Source organism: Crassostrea angulata, chromosome 4 (assembly GCF_025612915.1).
Source record: "Crassostrea angulata isolate pt1a10 chromosome 4, ASM2561291v2, whole genome shotgun sequence".
NCBI lineage: Eukaryota > Metazoa > Mollusca > Bivalvia > Ostreida > Ostreidae > Magallana > Magallana angulata.
In genome coordinates, this window is record NC_069114.1 from 37,588,514 (window position 1) to 37,608,244 (window position 19,731).

At 31.4% G+C, this 19,731-nt stretch overlaps 1 protein-coding gene across 1 annotated transcript; it reads right to left on the minus strand.

Moving 5' to 3' along the window:
• Positions 1-1,323: 1,323 nt before the first annotated feature.
• LOC128181392 (glycoprotein 3-alpha-L-fucosyltransferase A-like) lies at positions 1,324-8,369 on the minus strand. The gene is made up of 2 exons (XM_052849786.1): positions 8,047-8,369; positions 1,324-3,495 (listed from the first exon to the last, which is right to left on the minus strand). Exon 2 carries the CDS (start codon positions 3,488-3,490, stop codon positions 2,375-2,377), a length of 1,116 nt encoding a protein of 371 aa, XP_052705746.1. The 5' UTR covers positions 3,491-3,495; positions 8,047-8,369; the 3' UTR covers positions 1,324-2,374.
• Positions 8,370-19,731: the final 11,362 nt, after the last annotated feature.

Here is a 19,731-nt window from a genome sequence, read left to right on the forward strand (position 1 = left end):
AGGAAATTAAACTCATGAAAATTTATATGATTTTTTTATATTTAAGGAAAAACAGCGCACATACCGCTTATCATGTTGGAATATTCGCGAAGCGGTTTAGTATTATGGCAATTTAAGGTCGCGAGGATATTTTTCAGGTTGACATCAGAGTTAGGTAGATAATATTAAAATAATGTTGATCTCTTATTTTAACCTTATAAGCTTGTTATATTACTACTTAAGGTAACTCCGTACCGATAAAATCATGGGTTCAAAGTTAAGAACTTAACTTTTTTTTAACTTATTGGACTTGAATTTCATCAAAAAATAAATAAAATATATATGTATCCATACTATTTAAGATGTAAGGTAATAAAAACCAAAGGCTGAAATTATCATCTGAAAATCACACTTTCTTTTGTTTAAAAACTAAATATAAGTGGATGGATACTTGTTTGTCTATTTAAATTTTATTGCTTACTTTGCCAGAAAACTAAAATTAATAAAAAGAAAAAAGAAAAAAATTGTTTACATTAGAAAAATTAATGCATTTAGATATATCACTTAGAGAAAAGTGGAAAAGAGTTATTTCCCTTTGTCATTATTGAATTATGTCGAATATAAGGATGAAAAACGCTTATTAAATATCTCCAAGTAAACAATGATTTGAGTTTTTGATGTGCACCTATCAAAACATAGAAATTACAAATCTACTTGCAAGAATTTTAATGAATTTATGGTTTATGTAAAATGCATAACGTCACAGGAGGGTGGATTTACTTTAAAGGTGTTTATTCTTTACAAAAAAGGAAGGAGGAAATAATGTTGCATCACAAAACAACATGGGAAACTGTACATGTTATTAAATGCATACAAATCGAACTTGAAAAATACAATGCAAACTATTTATGTACACATATCTTTTCTTGTGTATATTTAGTTTAAGTCGATATTATTTCCTGTGTATAGTGATTTCCAAACTCAAGGTAGAAAACGCCATACCCTAGCATGCCTAACAATGAATTATACAGTGTAGGTATTCTACACTGTTTGTGATGCTTGATTTCTAGCAAAGAGAAAAAAAAGTATGTATAACAATGAAGTACATGTATTCTACACTGTTTTTGATGTTTGATTTCAAATAAAGAGAAAGGAAGCATACTTAACAATGAAGTATTATGCACTGTTTGTGATGTTTGATTTAAAGATTGATATACTGTGTTTGTGAAGTTTAATTCGTATACTTCTTTTCTCTCAACAGAACTCTCTCTCTCTCTCTCTCTCTCTCTCTCTCTCTCTCTCTCTCTCTCTCTTTCGTTAAGACTATGGACACAATAAACAGAAACACATAGCTACTTAATAATTTTCATATATTTACAAGAATATTAAGTAGCTCTTTTATTGTTTAATTTCAATGATTCAGTAAATATATATACTTGCGGTCCACAAAATGTTACCATGATCATTGAAAACATATATCCCTTACAAACTTCATTTTCATCAGAAAAGTGCAATAAAACATATAATCTGAAGAATTCTTTATTCGATACCTAAGCATTCATCCGACTATCACATCACCATATCTAAATCAATGTTTGAATTTCTCTCTTATATTATCGCCAAGTTTTTCAATATATCTGCATGTCCGAATTCACAGTGATAATGACAACATACTAATGAAAAGAAATGCAAATATTTGTTATATATAAAATATTGCCTATTTGTTCTTGATATATGAGTGTATGAACTCATTTAGTTTTCATAACAGAAAGTGATTATAATCGCATAGGTTATTATGCTTTACAAAACTACGCAAATCGTCTATCGACCTATCTATTTACTCAAACGACTGTGGTTTCATTAATATTCAAGGATATCAAATTTCGTAAATAAAGTGAAAATCACAATTTCAAGGATACGTAAATTCGTGGCAAATGACCCTAACAATACAAATTGTTAGTAAAAATTGCACTTCAATCAACATTTGATTTCATGGATAAACTTAACAACGAAATCCACCAAAATTTGTATTAAAAAAAAACTATTGATGAAACCACAGTATCACGAATGCTGACTTACAAAGAACTACTCTATATTTCAGATTGACTAGTTTCTACTGTAAAGCATAACATAACAAATGATTAATTGCTAGACAATTATTTTTTGACTGCAATTTTACTTTCAGGACAATAGATATTGACCTCACCTCATAGCATGTACAGTGTGTGTTACGCTTCTTCATCCTACTAATTTGAATTGAATCTGAAACTCAAAACTTAACGAAATAGATTTTTGTAACTTTATTGCATGTCAAGCAAATATCGTCGAAGTATTTCAGTAGTTTGCCGTAAAAGAAATTAAAAAACTGATGTCAAATCATGAAAATAGAGCTATTTCAACATTTATTCTTCATCAACGATGTCCAGTAATTTAGAGAAGAATTTCTGGTCGGATTAGTCGCAAGTTTATTACACAGCTGACACATTGCAAGATCAAAGACTCCGCCATTGCCAATATCGTGGTATTTATCTTTCTCTTTGAGGTATTTCGTGTAATTTTCCTCATTCGATCCAATTTCTAGTAACTTTTTAGCAAGTTCTGACGCCGATGGAAAATCTTGATAATTGATAAATGTTCCATTTGGTAAATACTCTGCTGCATTGGCAGGACCATTCACTACGGGAACGATTTCAAGGTCATACAAAAACAAATTGAATAACTTCTCAGTGGTATAGTCAGGACATATTGTATTTTCAAAAGCTAAGTAAAATTTATAATCTCGAGACACATTTTTCAAACAATCACTTAAAAGAGTAGTTCTGCCTCCACAAGGACGTGTACCACACGAGCCAAAGAGGTCAACATGCATATATTTTCCCAACTCCTGTGCTAACGCTTTCCGCTTTGAAGGAACAGGGCAATGGCCCGACATCCACACTGCCCCAAACTTTTTCTTTCGATACACTTCGCTGTAGTTTCTTTTTAATTCCTTTTCACGTCGAACAATTTTCCCATAAGATCTAAGTACTTCTGAGTGCCTTCGAAAAGACATCGTGTAATCAAACTTGTCATCCCAATGTTTCGGTGGTTTGTGGGTGTAATGCACGGTTTCCATAGCATGGAATATCCAAAATTGATTGGAAGCTTTATATGGTGGCTTTCCAGGTAAAGACATGTGAGTAAATATAACAGCATGGCTTTTATTAATGTCCTTTACATTGTCAGTAACGATGCAGTTTGTTACTGACGGACACTTCTTTTTTCGGAAAGGTTCTATGTATGGCTTTAGATATGGCCCATTATATATCAATATAATAAACGTTAAATTCTCTTTTGATTTGACAACTTCTTTTTTAGGCACAATCCAAATTTTTTGTTTACTCGTATTTGTAATTCCGAATGAAATAAAATCCATTTTAAATTCAGAGAGAAAATTTATCCAAAAAACAGAAACAAGAACTGAAGTCACTATAATGATGAAGAAGTAAATTGTATGTTGTTGAAATTGCATGTTTTCTGGAAAAAAAAATAAGAATGTAAACTTTAAACTTTAACGAATGTTGAACAAAGAGGGCATTTTCCAGCAGATTTTAAATTAAAATATATACGAATGTTACATGGGCCTTTTGAAAATACAGATAAGAAAATAAAATTATTTGAAAATGTGGAAATAAGAAGGTTCTTATGACAGATACATAAATATGACTAACAATAAGCGTGGCTTTCTCCTCAAGTAAACAAACCGATAATGGTCACGTGGACTAATTAGTTTAAACTTTATTATTACACAGATGGAATTAATAACAGAATATTGACTCAAAGAGATAGACACCAAACAATTACAAAATCATTAGACAACCAAGTAAAAGACATAATAAGTGTAAATAAATATTAAACGTGATAAAACAAAAAAGAAAACACATATCACATTGTAGGTATTATCATTAAACATTACAATTAAACATAATAACTTATATAGATTTTACCCCCAAAAAAGTCCCAGAAGATAAATAGTTTGCTAGTTTCTGTGAATTTGACAACAATTTCCATCATTTACTATTGGGTTGGTATTTTTTAAAACCCAGATGTCCCCCCTTAGTTTGTAATGTGGAGCAAATTTAATAGGTAGAAAGTATGATGATAGCTAGTCCAAATGTCATATCATTATCATTCAGGTAAAGCCAAAATCTTGTTTTTTAAAACTTATTCTTTAAAATCCATATATAAGTCTGTTTTTTTTATCATCCATATTTGGAACAAGTCTTCAATTTTAGGATTTCTTACATAATTACTAGGGCAATATCTTTTAAATTATAAATGACCTTGAAATTCATAATAAGTCTAGGCCAGACATTTTTTAGATTAAACTCTTGTTTTGATTTTAGCGTCTTTCAGTCAAAGGGTTTCAAAGTTATTTAAATTGACCTTGAAATGAAAATATAATATAAAGGTCAAACCTTTGGGTAGGGTTTGATAGGTTATATAGTATTTATTTGGGATAGATACAAGTTTAAAGTCTTAAAGGAATCTTGTGTTATGGTCCGGACAATATTTTTTTTAGAAAACGCTTGAAAGGCAAAATAGGCCAAAGTCAAATAGTTTGGTTGCGTGCACTCCTTCTCAATAACATTTATTTATGTTCAAAGTTTAAAGTCTTAATGAAAAAGGGTATTTAAGATACTATGTAATCAATGGTCATAGAATAGCATATTATTAATGGATGCAGATATCGTTTAAACTGAATAGAAACCAGCTGTATATAAAGAAAGATCATAAAGCCATATACAAAAGAGTAAAGAACTATATATGATATGATTTAATTTGGCCCCCATAATTCGCCATTTTTTAAGTGTTTTTGATACAATAAAATGTTATTTTATGGCCGCCAGGAGGCGGCCCGTTATTTGATACACATTTAAATATTGTAACTGCGTTTCTGCGGGATAGTGTTTTCATCATGAATTAATATTATGCTCATTTTTATCAATTAAAAGTAAAATTGCATGTAGAAATATATTTTATGCCTTTTTAAAATATTACATATTTTTTTGTTTTGCTCGTAAATGTAAAGAAGTTCATAGACAGTCGTGTTAGACGTGTTTTTATCGAAACTATAATCTAATCGAAAAATTTCGGAGTTTTCCATTGTATTTGGATCGGTATACGGGACATACTAAAGACCTGAAATACTAAAGACTTGAATGACATGAACTTTTATATGAATGATGTATTTAAATTTCTATGTGCTGCGTCAAATAAATTTGTGTGTGAATTTATAATATTGCTATGTGCTTTTTGGTAGATTATCATGAAATGACATCATTTTTTACGCAAAAATATGAAAAAACTGAAAATTTGTATGGACCTGAAAATTTGAGCTAACCTGATTTATTTTTTAATTCTTTTGAAATAACAATGATTATCTTTATAAACTGTAGTGTAGATAAGATTTTTAATTCCATTTTGGAAAAAAATTATCGAAAAGTAAAATGTTAATAACGAGTTGCTGAAAATATAGTAATTAAAATTAAAATCTACAATTAAAATTAGTACAACCAACTCGTTATTTTCTTTGTAGTGATGATTCATACAACAATTATATTTTTGCGGCCCATTTGACGCTTGCGTCAATATGATTTCTTATTTTTTAGAAGAGTTGATATGAAATATATTTTTCACATATCTATCTGATTTATTTGCACTCACTTGCAGTGTATGACGTCAGAAGTGACGCCTTTTTTATAATTCAATCAAAATCAGTATAAAAAAAAGACATTTTTCTCATCTTTTTACGAATGGGAAATATAGGGCGCATGCTTGAACAAGAATTTTTTTTGGTCACTTATTAGTCTTGGCTAGATACATCTCGGATTAAAATATTTTGTTTGTTCAAGCATGCACTCTATGTTTTCTGAAAGAAAACAAGCTGTTTTATGCTAAAAATGCAAAAAAAGGCGGGAAAAAGGTGGTCTTTACAATGCCATATTTCTAAATTGTGGGCACTTGAATCAAAATGAATATTAAGTAAAAACATCACATATATATGTACAAAGAAAGCAAGGAATTAAAGTAAAATGATAATATTCATTTTAGGGGGCAGTTTAGGCCCATACCATATATAGTCCTTTCATGTCCTCCGGAGTTGGGGTTTTGACTTTAGTTTTGGGCCAAAATGGTGATATAGTGTTAATGCATTTATTGTTTACAAATCATTTTTCTACTTCTGCTGATACTGAATAAAAATTGACTGCATATAAAAAAGACCATAAAACCATTTACCAACATTGTAAATTTCAGGTCTCCTAAGGTAGATGTTCTGACTCTAAGGAGAGGCCAAAAGGGCCATATAGTGTAAATGTATAAAATGTTTAAAAATCTTTTTTTTTACTTGTACTGAATGAAAAATGACTACATATTTTAGAAAGATCATTAAGCCCTTTACAGAGATTGCAAATTTCATATCCCCTGGGGTAGGAGTTTTGACTCTAGTCCGGTGCCAAAATAGCCATATAGGTTTAAAGGGGCATGGTCACGATTTTGGTCAAGAATTATTTTTTCGATTTTAATGTATACAATGCTTTTAAGCGAGTTACAGAACTTAGAATTCTTCGCTATGTAAACAAAGCATTTGTTTACATTTTGAATATTGAAGTGAAAAATCAAGTTTTATACCTCAAATGAATGTGTTAATCGTTAGTAACTGTTTATTTATGCTTAAAATGAATAAGAAAGAAAAGTCAGCTTGAAAAAGATTTTTTACTGGTATATTGAACATATGTAAACAGAAACAGGGCACAAGCCTTGTTTACATCACGAAGATACGTGAGCCCTGTATCTTGCTTATAACTCATCGACTGGCACCCAAATTCCATTTGATCATTAGAAATGCATTCCTAAAGCATTGTAAATAATAAAAACAGAAAAATAAAATTTGACCAATATCGTGACCATGCCCCTTTAAATATATACATGTATAATCTTTAAATATCTTCTTCTTAACCTCTTTTGAAACTGAATTGAAACTGGCTGCATATTTAAAAAGATTATTAAACCCTCTACCAAAAATGTTAAATCCATGACCCCCAGGGTAGGGGTTTTTACTGCAGGGGGTGGCCAAAATCGGTAATTCTGTGTTAATGTAAATAATGTTTAATAATATTCTTTAGGTCTATCGACATTATTCAAATACGATAGAAACTGACTGCAAAATAATTATCAATAAAGACCATAAAGCTGTCTACTAAATTTTATGACACTTGTTACAACTGAAGTTATACGATATTTTCTCTTCCTCTTTTCCTAGGCATCAATTATATAAAACTTTGTATGTACTGTCTGGTGGCAAGCAGCGACTTCTAATGTATTTCTAATGTTTCGTATTTCTACTGCGCAGTAAAGTATCAAAATTAATGCTTTTGACCCTTTTTAAAATTATTTCGCCCTACGGCAATTCCTCTCAAAATTTTCCGTTAATATTTTACCCTTTCATTACTCTTTCATTTCTAAAAAGGTTTGAAATTATGTCACAACGGGAAAAAAACTCGACTGACTGCAATTAAAAAGAATCAATGCTGCCTAGTATATAACTGATAACTGTTGAAATGACGCTTTCTCGTTGGGTAAAAATAGTCACGTGTTTACATTCTAATTTTCTATTGACAGCAGGCAGCAAAATACAAACGGGAACATGGCGGCCATAATGAATAAATTCATAAAAAAATCATTGTTATTTCATTTAATTTTGATTGAATAAAAAACGTTTTGTTCATAGATGAAAAAGCAAATCACATTCAGGTTTGATACTGAGTGACTATGAAGATATGCAGGTTGAAAGCCATTAAAGATCTCATTCAGCTTACAGACATCTTATAAGCTACAATCTTTTTATCCTATTAATTATATTTCCTATTGAATTTAACGCATTAGTTTTCAAAATTATATAGCACCTTTGAAGAATTGCTAAATATAATTTGCCGATTGTGACAAAGGTTAATCGATGCTGAGATTTTACTTCCAAATTTCGTTGCAGGACAAACATAAAAAACGTAGCGTTATTAAAATTCTTACCTTTTGGGCCAATCTCTCATGCATGCACCTCACATGTGTAAAACTTCCTGCTGTGTCCTTAATATTTAAATGCCTCGATATTTTTTCCACTTTTAACATAATAAAAAAAGACGGGGTTCAAATTTCGTGTTCCTTATATTACCGACTGTACCCATTCGACCTCTACAGAAGCAATCGCTCTCCTGATAGGACAGCCAGCATACACCTTCCCTAGCCGAGGGTGACGATCCGTGACGGCATGCAATATCAGTTACTGTATAGGTAGTAGTAACGTTGAACCAATCAATATTGCTTTTCTATTTTTAAATTGTAGGGTTTTACATTGTATTTTAACTATATATTTTTTGTGCTGTCCTTGGTAATTTTTTCCTGTAGCAGCTTTGTCTATGCGTGTATTCGATAGCTACAGGTATTGTAGACAGGCTGGCAGCTGTGGAAATCGAGGCAAAAAAACCCACCCCACAACCTGTTGCACAAACACAATGTATTTTATAAAAATGCTAACATTCCTTACAATGCAGCGCGTTACAGATCTACGAAAGCCCAGTAGGCTTGAGATTCGAAATACGAGATTCAAAATCTGAAATAAACAGTCAAGTCATGGATCTAAAAACCTGTATTCTAGCAACATCAAACTTTTCCAATTAAAGATAATTCGTATATGCTCTTACCTACAAAAATGCTTTTTTATCTCTAATTAAGGTGTTCCGTTTTCAACGGAAGACCTTATAGTTTTCGTAGTTTCTTATTATTATTTTTTTTCCACGAATTTTGTGCACGCGATTTCTCGGAAACTATCCAACCGATTTACACAATTTTTTCAAAGATGATAGGAAGTGATCTGAATTTATTTTGTTTTTAATATTTTTGCCGTCGTCACTTCCGGTACCGATTTATTGCTGATTTTGTCACTTTTTCGACCCATTTTGTGCACGCTTCATCTCGAAAACTATCAGAGATATGAATATGAAATTTTCAGGATAGGTAGACCATAGATAAATTGTGCCTATTTTTTTTGCTTTACCCCATTGGCGCCGTTCTTAAGAGCTCACTATGGCTCGAAAATTGGGTACGAATTTTGTTCTCCTTCTTTGCACACACGATTTCTCAGAGATGGCTTGATAGATTTTCTTGAAATTTTTAGGAGTGATAGAAATAAATTATATCTCAAGTATCCAATTTTTTTTTTCAAAGTTCATTTCCTGTCATCCGTTTCCTGTCCCGCGACAAAAAGCTTGTGACATTGAGATCTCTAAATTGATAAGGACTTGAGCATTCAGACTTTGTAGGATTATAGAACTATAGTGGTAGATGTCTTTAAACTATTTTGTTTTGTTCGTCATAACTTCCGGTCGTCACCGGAAGCACTTCAATTTTTTTTTTAATTTTGCAATTATATTTTTTTTCATATAAAATTGAAATTAAAGTAATAATCCTTTCATATGTCATATATCTGATGTTAAATAAAAACAAAAAAATCTACTTCCGGTGAGATATCTCAAATATCTCAGAAAGCGTTTTTTGAATAAATGTTTTACCCTCGAAATCTCAGAAAGTAAAGTGATCAATACACGAAACTTATATAGATAATAGACATTCGATAGAAAATGCGTGTAATCGCTTTCATTTTGTCAACCGTCACTTCCGGTCCTCACCGGAAGGGTTAAAACAAATCAAGCTGTTTGAAAGTTATCTGTTTTTCTTTGACAATTTTAGTTCAAGTAATAAACAATAAAGTACAAGTGTCTAATGTTCATAAAATACTAAGATTTTACTTTCGCTGAGCATTTCCGTTTGTCCGTTTCCTGTGATGAGACAAAAAAAAACAATGACTCCACGAGATCTCAAAAACAGCGATGACTTAAACAACCAAACTTTGTTGGATGATAGCCCTAAGTATGTATCCGTGTTTACATTTTTTGTTTGAATTGTCGTCACTTCCGGGCGTCACCGGAAGCACTTAAAAATATTTTTTTACTTATTTTTTTTTTTACATGGATATCATTACACGATCTTATATATGTTAAATAAGCAAACATATTCTTGAAATCTTATATATATGTTAAATAAGCAAACATATTCTACTTCTGGGGAGTTATATCAAATATCTTTGGTACCTATCCTTTTTCAAACTTGATACCCGCGAGATTTTAGTCACTGTAAGTGATTGAGACACGAACATTTATGAATGATAGGCAATTGATTGAAGAATTGTTTAACGGGTTTCTTTTGTCAACCGTAACTTCCGGAACTCACGAGAAGAGTTGATACAATTCATGTTTTTAACAAGTTTAACTGACTGTCTTTGGTGTTTCATCTAGGATAATAAAAAAGTGATGTACACTAGGCAAATGTATAAAGAAAAACAAGCTTTTATTTTCATTAATCACTTCCTTTCGTCCGTTTCCGGTCTTAAAAAACCTTGTTTCACCAGGATCTCAGATTTGGCAGAGAATATCGATATTTCATTGTATCACATAAAACAAAATCGAACGGAAAACCTACCCGTTACTCGTAACGAGATCTAGTTTAATGATTATTTGTATGATTAGTTAGAATATATAACTATAAGTATGCAATGTGTTTGGCGACTTTTGCTCGCTCGGCGTGTCATCCCTCCCGGTGCGTTTACACCTGGTATATTCAACCCTTTGAGAGGGATGGCTGGAACCCGACCCTCTTCTAGATCCGCGTATGGAAATCATTATCTAAAATGTTTTAATAAACATAAAAATTACCAGTATTTTCTTAAATTTACTGTTTTAGTTTAATTGTTTTATTTTGTTCTATCAACAAGAAAGAATAGAATGTATGGACAGGCATATCTTCAAAGAGTTACTTATATACGAAGTACATGCATGATTAAAATGTAACTATCAATTTTGGCTTGAATTCGGGGGATCGAAAAATACGGAAACATTCGACTAGGGTATGAATCTTTCTGTATTTTCCCGACCCCCCGATCTTCGGCCGAAATTGACAATACGAGTTTAATCACGATTGCATGTATTCGTGTATTAGTAACTCTCTAAAGATATGTCTGTCAATACAATGTTAAAACGTATCGAGGCAGAGTATATTATACTGGGCGATCAAAAACAATTAGATTCGCGAAGCACACGATATGATCTCTAATCTAAATAGGTTTAGTCCACTGATGCATTTTCCATAAGCGGTAAAGTTAAGGTTCGGTTTCATAGCTCCGGTATCGTATAATTTAAGGTCCACCCCGTAAATGATCCGGCCGGACCTTTGATGTTAACATTTAAGGTCCGGCTTTCCCCTATAAGAAAAGGTCCTACCAGTAGTCACTTATTGAAAGTTCTCTTAAAGTAATTAGAACCGTTTTAACAAATCCTTGCACTTTCAGTAGGATGTAACTATCTATTTCTTGCGTCAAAACAACTTAAAATGACGCTGGTTTCAAGCATAATATACACCGATTGTGTAGCCTTAGCTCCAAAGCAAGACAAATCTTGTTGATTTCAAAGAGCCATGACTGAGTTGCCTACAATGAAATAGACAGGCCTACGTCACATTGCTGTTTGACAAAACTACCCAAAGTCCAAGCTCCTGTTAAAATGGTTCTATTTTTGCTCATGTACCTGTATCTTAAAGATGTCTTTGTTTAATATGTAATCCAATCGGACATTTGCGTATCGTACATTTAAGACCGTATATATTACTAATTAAATTACCTTTGGAACATTAAATATTGAAAGCGGGTTAGCTTTTGACATATTGTTAAGAATCTGAAAAAAAGGAAAACCAGGAGTATTTTGACTAAAATTTGCACACACTTTTTAGTCCCTTTGTTTTTAAATCTCATCCGGTGTACATGTATTAGCAGAGGGTTTCACGACAGGTAACACAGGTAAAAGAAGCCCTGCAGTCATTCACACCTGTGCTATTCAGAATACACCCTGAAACTGAGAAAGAAAAAAAAATTCTCCGCTGTAGTGTTCTACACAACTTAGATTGTCTTTTTAGCTCGTGTTTTGTTTAATTTTCAGTAGATCCGGAAAGTATGATAATATGCTAATAATTTATAAGTCTCTGGATAGATTTATCATTAGTTTAAGATAAATAATAAGAGGCCGCATATGTGGATTACCTGAACATAGGGATAAACGTTGACAATATAGTGTACATACCTAACTGTTGAAACTACATGTATAAAGGTGTGACAAGACAGTAGAAATTAATTAGAAGTTACATGTACCTATTATTAAAAAGCATGTTTTGATTGAATACTTATAAAGTGTTTATTCATTCACTCTTTTTTCACTTTAGGCTTCACAGCCCATCTCTCTCTCTCTCTCTCTCTCTCTCTCCTCTCTCTCTCTCTCTCTCTTTCTCTCTCTCTCTCTCTCTCTCTCTCTCTCTCTCTCTCTCTCTCTCTCTCTCTCTCTCTCTCTCTGACTTCAATGTCGGAGAGGGGCCTAATTTTACATCCCTAGATAAGATCTGCCCCGATGAAATACAGTATACTGGTATCATTATTAAATAGGAAAAGGTTAATCAAATTGACACTTGTGTAACTTTCATTTAATGATGATATTTTGTTTCAGTGGGTAGGAACCAATATAATAGTTCAAGAAAAAGCCCGCCTCGTTGTAATACTGAATGCAGATAATTAATATTCATACTGATACTTGCTTTGATTTATCCCGAAAATATTTTAATATGGGTATACATGTACATGTAGGACCTAAAATTATGGCCTAAGAAAAGGTCCGCCTGTTGATTAACTGGATGCAGATAAAAAAAATATTTTAGTTTAGGAGGAGGATCTAATATTATGACTAAAGAAAAGGTCCGCCTATTGAAATACTTGATGAAGATACTTAATATTCATATGCCTACAGGTTTATGAAATTCAAGATGTAAATTCTTTCAATGATGCTTCAAAACAATATCTATGTTTCATAGGGTGTACCGGGGCTTAAATTTTTGGTAAACACAATGAAAAATCATTTTTTATACGACCATTTTCTTTGAAATATAAAGGATGAAAGTAACAAATCTCGGAGTTTTGTCCATTTTTGACTAATGAAATATATCTTGAATGCCTACAGTCTCTCCAAAAACGGCATTAAACAAGCTCTTGATCTCTATAAAATGATGGCAAATTAAATATAGATACCGGGATTACTTTTCCCGTGATTAAATATAGAATATATAAATATAGCTTTATTTTCAACCTAATTCCTTTAAAGCTATAAAATACGGGAAAAGATTCATCAAGTCAATTATGACGTCATAAAGGTTCTAGCACCAAAAAGACAATCATTTACGAGATCATGACCTTAAGATGCAAAATGCCCTAATTTTCGTTCAGCAACGAGGGACTTCTTGAATGAAAGCTCATCAAACTATCTCTCTCTTGTTAAAATTTCGTGATGTGAAATCAGATTCGTTTTCCGGCAAAGTGCGTGTGTATTAAAACACTCTGAAAATGAAAGTAAAAGTAGGGAATTTCACAGTTTTGGAGAGGGTGTACATCAAACAATTTCAATTCTTTCCTTCACTTGCTTGCTGACACTTGCTTTTAAAGGGGCATGGTCACGATTTTGGTAAAAAATTATTTTTCTGATTTTAATATTTACAATGCTTTAGAAAGGCATTTTTAATTGGTAACCGAAATATTAGTGTTTTTTGTTGAGTTATAAGGGAATAACAGAACTTGAAATTCTCCACTATGTAAACAAAGCGTTTGTTTACATTTTGAATGTTAAACTTAAAATTCCAGTTTTCAACCTTAAACGAACATGATAAATGTTAAGAACTGTTTATCTAATGTGCTTCAAATAAAAAAAAAGACAAATAAGCTGGAAAAAGATTTTTTACTGGTATATTGAACCTATGTAAACGAAAACAGGGCACGAGCCTTTGTTTACATGACAAATAATTGTGAGCCCTGTTTCTTGCTTATAACTCAACGAATGACTCTCAAATTTTATTTGATCATTATAAATGCATTTTTAAAGCATTGTAAGTAATAAAAACATAAAAGTAGAATTTGACCAAAATCGTGACCATGCCCCTTTAAAATTGCAAATCCTCTTTCTGACATGTGTCAAGCATTCTGATTTAATGTATATACACTCTGCAAGTTTATATAGGAACTATTTGCATATCTGAGGTTTAAAAGTTGCCTTCTCCGAAACCGTGCAGGCAACAGGAGAAAGCAATTTTAAGATTTTTCATAAAAAAGATAAACCGATGCACGTTTAATGTGTCAATGTTTACATTCACAATTGATGTAAATGTATTATGGATTATAATGAGCAACAGTTACCAAGAGTTTTCAGTAAAAGGGAGGTTCGCCATGCAAGTCTGTAATCCTGATTTAAAAATAGATTTGCCATATAAATGATATTTGAACTGTGGAAAGGAAGCGCGGGGGGGGGGGGGGGTCATCGTAACATGTTGTTATACATTGTTTATATTAATTACAGTACAATGTAAGTAATAATTGGTGTTGGATTATCATCATTAAAAAGGAATCAGTTTGGATTAAACCAAATTTATATTTACACAGCTGGAATATTTCAAATCGCCGAAGCGGGATGTGACCCGATTTTTGATAAGGCGATTTCATTCATCTTGAAAAGGGTACATTAAACAATTATGTTTGTTAAATCGATAGAAACAAATGTCAAAAATTTCATTTGACCCCCCCCCCCCCCCCCCTGGATTTTCGCCAATGGACGAGTTCATTCAAACCATCAGCTTGAGATCTCAGTCGTTGCGTGAATGGTAAGGCAGGACTTCGCGCCATAATATGTCTCATTCATCGTTTTTACGCTCCGATTAGTGGACGAGTCCAAATTTGGATGAGAATACTCCACAGCACACCGTGTGTATACATCACAGGCACGTAGCATAGGGGAAGGGTGGGGTGCCTCCCCCCTTTTTTCGCAGCAGACACTTTTATAAACTTTATATATAAAAACAGAAATATCATGGATTTGTTGGAGCTGTATAATAAATGAAACTGGAAATAATGAATTCTAATTAAATTGAATTGAACTACCCTCCTCCCCACCATGGTTTAGTATTTTAAGAAATCCCCCTGCCTTTTTTATTTTAGATGGAACTAGACATTGACCCGTGCGTGCACGGGTTGACATTGCATATCGGAGATTTACGAAATAGGTACATCAACACACCTTATTATTGACATTTACATAGCAAAGCTATAAGCCTACAATAATGCTATTAATTTCACTACACTTTCCTTAGTTTGAATAACCTGTGTCTCGGGAAAGGCCCTCACCACACTTAAAATGCCTCCCATATACCCGTAATGTAGCAGAAAATTGCAGAATCGCTCAGGAACGATTTTGGAGAAAGTTAATGAAGTTGCATTGAAAATAACAGTCAAATTCATCACAGCAAACCTTTTTGAGACTGCAAATACCTTTCAACTAAAAATGTTAATCCATAGAATGGAAGAATGCAACACCTTTTCACCAACGGACACGTATTTTCTTTGTAAAACTGGGTACGTACATTTGTAGGACATTATTCATTTTTACGATAAAACATATTCTATCTTCACTCTCCTAACGAATATAATGTAACTTTTTTGCATGTAATCAAATATTTTTTGTCATCATGAAGACAAAAGTAAGTACCTAGTTGAAATGTATATTTGTTATTTTATACTTTTATCTCAGAAGAAATCATTAATATATATGAACAGAATATATAGCAAAAGTCCAATGAAAATTTACCCGTATCTGTATTATCATTTCTGAGTTTATTCATGGAGATGTGATATTGTGGAAACATAAACTAAAGATCCCGTTAGCGTGAATGTATTGCGCAAGCGCAAGATTGTAAAATCCAAAAAATCCAGGTGATTTCCGGGATTTTTGAGGAATTTTCGTTGATTATTAATTAACGAAGCTTAACTGAAAAAAATAAAAACAAATTGGTAGTCTCCAAGTATCAATGATGTTTAAAATATATAAAACAAATGACAGTATTCTTCCGATTTCTCGGTATTAAAGACCAAAAATTCGAGTCTATTATTTTAATATAGTAGTATAGATGCTTGTCAAGATGTTTTGGATAAAGCTGTGGGGCCCATCTCCTCCACAAACAATTCAAAACGACGATTTAATATTTCCTATGGTTGGAAATTTAATAAACGCATTTTTTACATCTTAATACAACAAAAACTATTTAAAATTTGACTGTTTTATCTAATCCAATTGCAATATTTGAAATAATGAAATAATTTAATTTTTAGTACTAGTCATATACTACTAGAGTGAAAGAAAAGACTAAAGTTTTTATAGCCTAATTTATACATGGATGCTTCAATTGAATAATTTTGATTAGTCAGGCAAGCTTTTTGGAAAGCTATTACTTGTTTTCTATTTTGCTTAAAGGTACTACTTCGTTGTCCTATTGATTCTAAAAATAGTTAAAGGGTTATACCAAAATGCTTAAACTGTGTGTTATAATTCATCAAAGTTGATTTAACTATTATATAACCATTATTTAAGAAATGTTATAAGTTTATTTGTAGGTAATAGCATCTACAGTGATCTTTATTTACCAGTGTGATGTCGCTAGGATACATGTTTTCAGATCCATGGTTTGATTGGTTAATATAGAATCTCTTAATTTTGAATTGCAAATTTCGAATGATTTTTCCGGACTTTCGCACTTTCGTACAGATTGTCACTTTTTCTATCGGAATTGTTCTAAATATGGCTTTCTATAGTTTCCACTATAGATTAAAGGGCATGGTCACGATTTTGGACAAATTTAATTTTTCTATTTTTATTGCATTGATTACAATGTTTTAGTAAGGTATTTCAAATTATCTATCAAAATATGAGAGTCACTTACAGAGTTATATGCAAGATACAGAGCTTACAATTCTTTGTTAGGTAAACATGGCTTGTGCCCTGTTTTTGTTTACAATGGTTCAATTTATTGTTAATTTTTTTTAATCTGCTAATTTGTTTTGTACATCATTTAACAGTTCCTAGCGTTCGTCATATTCATTTTAGGTCTAGTAAGTGTCACAACGACTATCAAGAAGTAAAGGGCATATTCTTTTATATTTTTTTCTGAAATATTTCAAAAATATATATACGCTAAGTTTTATTATTAGTATTAGTTTTGTATGATTTCAAACAAAAAATAACAATATTGGTCTAATAACTCATTTACGTTGAAAGGAAACTAGAAAATATGTTTTTGCATATTACAATTGTCCGGAAATGAATGTTGTCTTGTTTAACAATGTTTATGAAACTGTACACATTTTAATCTAAGATAGCCATTTCATAGGACATAGTCACGATTTTCTTAATTTTTACTATTTACAATTCTTAAAACTAAGGTATTTTCTAACTATTTACAATTCTTAAAACTAAGGTATTTTCTAACTATTTACAATTCTTAAAACTAAGGTATTTTCTAAGGTCAGTCAAAATGTAAACACCAGTTGTCTAGTTATACGGGAGATAGTTCTTTGTTATGTACACAAAAATCAAGAAAATTAAAGCAAGACGAAACTCTTTCAAGCAGTATGATATTCAATATATGTAAACAAAAACAAGGCGCAAGCTTTGTTTACATAACAATGAAACTCTCTGTATCTCACATATAACTTAAAAACTAAAGCAGATAATTGGCTGACTATTAAAAATACCTTAATTAACAAAGATTTGAGTTGTAAAAACTAAAAATTCAAAGGCAAAATTTAAAGAAAATTGTGATCATGCCTTTTTAATTGTTTATGTAGTGATATTTTTCTAAAAATCAGTGATTGGGTAAGATCTCCATATTTTCTTGCTTTGTTTTAAACCAACTAATTTGAAATCTTTATATCTAATGTAACTGTCATTATCTTAATGCATATGAAATCAATTTTATCAAGGATAAGAACAGGTATATTTAAGCTATAGAGAATGGGCCCTTTTTCAGTGCCGTTTTATGTAGAATATATCAACAAATTGTTTTTTTCTCGGAATAGTTACTGATGGATACTTCTGATTTATATGCACGCTTAAACTTACCAAAATTAGCATACAGTTTAAAAAACTGAGGATTTTTTAATGCCTACAAAATAATCTAAATCCGGAAAAATCGAACCGAACCTACTTGAATTGTGTCTATTTAAATCAACATTGTTCTGTTGGTGGATCGATTGGTACGTTTGCTGAATTATACTTTATGCATTATTTTGAAATCAATGCCCGTCCTCGATTTACTATACAAAATCACCCATACTATGTTGTAAAGCTTCGTGCTTTTTATATAAAATAAATTAAACGCTAAAACTTGTTAATTCTTGTGGAATAAATATCAATAGGTGATGCTAGGGGGAAATTATGCTTAGTTTGAATCTTCATTTCTTCACTTTTTAGCGGGGCCCATAAGTGCACTCGTCCTTTGTAAATATATAAAGAAGCTTTATTTTATGAAGCTACGGCAACAAAAAATCTTGTAGCGGTAAATGTATATTTAATTTCAGCATCAACATTTATTGTCATTTTGTAAATAAAGAAAACTTAGTAATGATATTTTAAATTAAACATCATGAGAATCTAAAGCAAATCGTTGTTCGATGTAAATGTTGGTAAACTTTTTCATATTAGAGATGCCGAGAAAAGCTTAGTCATGTTTTACAAGATTTTGAAATAAACTTTATGTGGTTGTATCTGTAGAATTAATTCTGGTTTTGCTAGTTTTTATCAGATTATCTAAATAAACTACATAAGGTCAAGTTTCTTTGTAAACGTGTAACGTATTCTGGAAGTGGCAGTTTCTTCGTAAACGTATAACTTATTCTGAAATGGTGATAGTAGTCTATATTGAGTTTAGTCCGTATGGCTGTATCTGAATCCGAACCAGTTGACTGAAGTAAAATCGAATTATATTCTTAAACAAAATACAATTTTAAGATTTGTTTGTTTACGAGTTAACATGTCTTTTGGTTCTAAGAATGAGAAAAATTCAAACTCTCGTTCCATAATTTGTCAAGGAAATTTAGAAGGAAGGATTGGAACAAGCTTGTTATGCTCGAGAATGTAGAAAAGACAGTTCAGTTTGTAAATGAAAAAAAAATCTCAAGTGACGCTTCAGTGATTCAGATAATATACACTGCTTTTGAAGTAAATATTGTTTTTTAATCAAGAAACAAGACACCATTTTAGTGGTCGCAATTTGATCTATTTGTCTTAGATGCAGAAACTTAATATAACAAGAATAAATATGGGTTATTGTACATGTGTTATTCATAGTCATCAATATGCAAATAAAATATATAAAATACCATTTATATTTGGAATTTAATTATATCATTAAAAGATATACAAAACGAAATGAAATAAAATCGACTTTCGACGAAATAAATAGTCGTTGATATGGATGAATTGAAGAGACTGAATGAGGGTGTGCAGCATGAGAAAACATATAAACTTTAAAATGCATTTGAATTAAATTGTATATTTTGCAGAAAGTTTAAAAATTATGTAGCTTGATGACAAACAACTCACAATCATTTATTTCTTTAAAAACATTCATCAAAATAGCCATATATGTCCATGTATAGCTTTAAATCATCAATGTGCTTCTACCAAAACAAATAAAATTTTAAACAAATACAAAGTAAGTTTATTAAATTGTGTAATTTGTTAAATACTACAATCA